At 39.9% G+C, this 4,897-nt stretch overlaps 1 protein-coding gene across 2 annotated transcripts in view; it reads right to left on the minus strand.

The window, feature by feature from the left end:
- Positions 1–4,897, minus strand: part of LOC109300755 (phosphatidylinositol-binding clathrin assembly protein-like) — a 62,465-nt gene continuing 57,568 nt past the window's right edge. For both annotated transcript variants that reach the window (XM_019521561.1, XM_019521560.1), the window contains 3 exons: positions 1,698–1,754; positions 1,350–1,457; positions 1–59 (listed from right to left, as the gene is read on the minus strand). In XM_019521561.1, coding sequence (XP_019377106.1) covers positions 45–59; positions 1,350–1,457; positions 1,698–1,754 — 180 coding nt within the window. In that variant the 3' untranslated portion in view covers positions 1–44. The remainder of the gene's footprint in view (positions 60–1,349; positions 1,458–1,697; positions 1,755–4,897) is intronic.

The raw sequence follows: 4,897 nt of genomic DNA on the forward strand, positions 1-4,897 counted from the left end.
TTACCAATATTTGGTTGTTAATGTATCTTGATGCTTTGGTGGCTCTACATAAACTGCATCTGTAAGGAAGGAATTAGATTTTAATGAAAACTGGTTATTACATAGTCTACTACTACTATATAGTCTTTCTTTTGCTAGGATAGGTGAATCAATTACTGTGCCTACAAATGAGATGCCTAACTTATATCACCTGACAATTATTATTTGGGCTGCGGTGAGGCAGGTTTTTCAAAAAGCTTTGCACCATCATATACAAAAAGCTACAAGATTCAAACGACAATGCAGGAAAAAAAAATGTGATTATTCCCCAACCCCAGTATAACATTTGTACTTAATCTAGTTTTCTATTCCAGCAGTGGGCCCAACCCACCAGAAAACATCTGTTCATTGCCTGCTAACCTGTGTAAAGCTGAACCACTCCAGGAATGACTGGGGGACCCCCCCCCCCCCCTTTCCATTTTTTTTTTTGCCAAATCTGCCTGACCTGCATTTCTTAACTGCTCTCCATTTGTCTATCCTTCTCCCTTTATTTTTTGCAGGCTGCAGTCTATCAAAAGCCACCATCCTTACAGAGTAAGCCCATCACATTTTCCAGTGTGGGAATAGATGACAATGACCCTAATGAGATCCAAGTGATGACACCCTGGGCCAAAAGGAAGGTGCAGTTTTACTTAGTGCCACATTCTTTTAGGGCAGGGGTGCCAAATCCATACTACAGGACCCCTTGCAGGCCAGATCCAGCCCAGGGCACAAGGAACAGGGAGAGGAAGTTCCAGTTCTGAGCCAGAGCTGCTGCTGAATGCCCCAGGTTGGAGCTAGAGCTCAGTCTCCAACTCTAGCCCAAGTTATGCTCCAGCACCAGAGGCTAGGGAAGTAGGACTGTGGCAGTGGCACCAGGTAAAGCAGCCATAGAGCAACTGGGGCTGTGTCATCTCTCATTCATGTCTGCCATGTCCACAGGGGCCCTGGATTGTAGCAGGCCACGCCCCTCACTTCTGGTGGCCCACAGGTAGTCCAGTGCGCCAGATAAAGCAGCTCTGTGGGCTGTATGTTTGACACCTCCGTTTTAGTGGATTCTTTTCAACTCCAGAGGTAAAGAGAATGGCAGTCCTGCCCCCCCCCCCCCAAGTCTGTTAAAGCTTACAGGACCATGAAATAACTAAAACTAGACCTTTTTGCTATTGACAAACTGGATACTCAATACAAGCTAGGACATTCTACTGGAGCACACGAAGAATGTAAAATTCCTAAAGATACTTGTTAAACTACAATTCATTTACTTGCTCTTACTGTAACTAGAATTTTCCTTTAATGTTTAAAGCTCACATTAAAAAAAAAAAAATCACCACCTGAGTTCCAGAAACAGGTGCAAAGGGATTTGTTGCCCTTAGGCCTGGCTGTGTATAAATCATTGGCTGGGGTGCCATCAGAGGAGCCGGTGCAATCTGAGTCGGTACCTATAGAATAGAGTGATTAAACAATAGCCCAAAAGAGCACATTACAACCATAAAGTGAATCCATGAACTGAAACTTTGTACACTGAATCCAATAAAAAGCAACACACACAAACATGGAGCTCCTTTATTTTGTCTTAGGGTGAACAAATATGGGACAAGTCAAGTATATTAAGGTGTGATATTTGACAATGTATATAATTAGTGTTAGAAGAAATTAAATGAATCAAACAAGCTGCTTACCATCCCATACACAGGCACTTGAGGTGTGGTAACTGGATAAGTCATTGGAGCAGGTACCTTTAACAGCAAAAAAAAAGAAAGAAAAAATACTAGTTACCTAGAAAAACAACAGCTCTACTGGTAACACATCTTTATTTTACAGAGTACATTGTACTTTGTGTCGTACTTAATATAGGTTACATGTTGATGAGAAAGTAACTTACATATCCAGGATAATGTACTCCATTCTGGCATGGCAAAAAGGAGCAAGGACAGAAAATTATTTAAGAATATTGAAACTAGACAACCCAGGAATAGGTACCAAAATGAACTACATCTCATCTTGTTGTGAACACTAAATTTAGTGTTCAGTGTTGAACTAGAACAGTTAGTGTAATATAATATGCTGTAACTGCAAAAGCACAATTGAAATCCAAACAATAAAAAAGTTACATTAATCAGGCAATTTGTATAGAAAAGGGGAACATTTTATCTAAGGGAGGTGGGTGGTCGGGCTAACAACAGAAGTGCTGATTAGGTTTTTGCTAAAACAAGCCGCATATGAGCGCTTCTGCTAGCTTTTCAAACATTTGGGGTACAAGACTTTGAAGCTCCACTTCAAGCATCCATGCAAACAACAGCGTGTAGGGCATGCTATATAAAAGTGTATTCATGTACACAAAGCCTGCTGGTTTTGTTTTAACTTTATACACATGCACACACCCATCACATAGTTATGGCCAAGTATTAGGTACAAGGAGAGAGAAAAAAGCTAGCAACCATTCAACAAACAAACAGGGAACCCTTGAACAACACTGATTCTTTGCCTATTGACACCTTCCATATAATCCTTGTATTTGCAGGGGGTTAAGTACTGAACAGCAAAGGGAAAAAAAGAAAGTCAGCAGTGGGAGCAGCCACTTCTAAATTCATTTCTGCGTGACATAAAAGCCAAATGTGAGGAGTGCACATCATGGAGGAGCAGTCATGGTTGCATAAGAGAAAGATACAACTGATGTGGCACCTGAAAGAAAGCATGACCTGGCTACAACATACACAAACGCAGGCTCTATACCACAGAATGCAAATTGAGGACTGTGACAAATTATACATATAAAGGCAAGACAGTAAGAGAAGGATTAAGCATTTATTAAATTAAGAATCAAGCCTACATTTTAAAACAGTCATGCCTTTGAAGAGACACTGAGAAAGAGGCAGACAATGGATAATATCAAGAATACACACAGTGGTAACTTGAAGGCACATGTGTACTGTGCAGGATTTCCTACCTGTATTTTTGGGAGGGGTTGGGGAGGTGAAGGGTGGGGTGGGAAAGAGGGCAGCAAAGGTAGGATTTATTAGCTCACGCTAGCAACACAAATAACTCCGAAAGGAAGATCAAACTTTAAATGGTGTGCCTATACTGCCACAAACCTGTGCTAAGCACCACCATAGTGAGGCAAGCAACACCTACTCCACACGCCACCTCCTTACACAAACAGGACGGAAATGCATCAGTAAACACTCCTGAGAGACTAAGCTTTTTACTACGTGCCCAGAACATCCTCAAGGCCTGGCATCACATTCATTTCAATAGGTAGCAAACATGAAGAGCTTCACTGGGGTGGTTTATACCAGGGCCTTCTGTGATGAAAACATGCCTCAAGTCAGACATTTGCAGTAAGTTGTGGAAGACTTTTAATCAGCATTCCAGGCCTACTTTCTTCAAAGCTGTCATTTCAGGAGACACCATTAGTACATTTGTAAGCAAGAGACAGGAAGATGGTCTGAGTTCTTAAAGGTTCAGGACAAGAATAAGTAACCTAGAACATCTCTGGCTCCTGACTCTACAAAAAATAGAAACTGCATAATTTAAACAGCTACACGTTATCATTATCCATTTATTTTTAGTTGGTGATATTGTGAACGCAGGCCAGAAGTTGCTACTGAATGACCCACACTAAGCAGAAATTGAAATATTCTTTAATATCATTTAGGACTTTTTATTTATTCAGTTTCAGTGTAACTTTTGTCTCAACTATTTATATGATTTGCCTTATAGCTATCAGGATGCTTGTCCTTGTTTTGGGCAACATATAAAAGTGAACTGTGAGTAGACAAAAGCACAGTCTGTGTACTACATTATTATTTAATAACTTACCAAAAATCCATATATACATCCCCCCCCCCCGCAAACACATGGCATACAACCTTTTTCTACCCTGCACAGAAAAGTAAAATTTTCAAGAGTGCTTAAGCAGTTCAAGAATCTTGCAAACACTAAGTGATAGAAGTGCCTAAATATTTTTGTGTATATATATGTTTTTCTATCTAGGATCAGTATTTCAAGATGTTCAATAACTGGTACTTTAAAATGTACTCAAGTGAGCACTGAAGTGTTTGAAGAACACAAAAAAAAACAAAACCTATCCTTTCTTCAGCTTCTTTTGATGTACTCGAGGGATCTGTTGCAATTCTACACCATGGATATAAAAGCACTCGGGTACTTATGCAGCAGACAAGTTATTTAACCGGGGAAGCAAAGAACAAGATAAGACTCATCTTTATTTAGTTTGTCTTGAAAACAAAAAAGGAATGGGTATAATGCTCTGCATGTTTCTTACTTCTATGAGTGGTATGACAAAGTATTCCAGTTCATAGCTGACTCAGGGATCTTCAATACATTCAAGTGTAGCAAAACCCCGTTTTTCTTTTTTTCTTTTTCTTTTAAAATGCATTCCCTTCCCTTCCCCAACCATTTCTGACTTTTTCTTTTCCTCTCTATTCCCTATAAATAAGTATAAGTGAGCTAAGACATAGGATAAACTTCAGCATTATTTTGGTAACAAGTTGTATTTGTTTTTTTTTCCTCCTTCTTTATATTGTATAATTATTATGTTTATATTGATTTTTACTGTTCTATATTACTGTTCTACTGGTACTACAGGATTTAGGCCTACACATGTAAGTTAGCATAAGTCATGTCAAGTTTCCATTTTGTTTGTCAAGTCTCCATCCTGTCCCCAGGCCCGGCTGTGTAACCCATGATTCACACCTACCCCTCCTATGCAACTTGGTTCCTGAATGAGTGGGGATGAATGATGATGCTTGAGAGACCATGGCAAAAGGTCTAAAAATAGCTCCCTATGAATGACCGAACCATCAACACCAATACCTGGACCAGTGACCCAGCCCTTGGAACCACCCTTAGCATTCAAGAA

This window comes from Gavialis gangeticus, unplaced genomic scaffold (assembly GCF_001723915.1).
Source record: "Gavialis gangeticus isolate Ggan-Ray unplaced genomic scaffold, GavGan_comp1, whole genome shotgun sequence".
NCBI lineage: Eukaryota > Metazoa > Chordata > Crocodylia > Gavialidae > Gavialis > Gavialis gangeticus.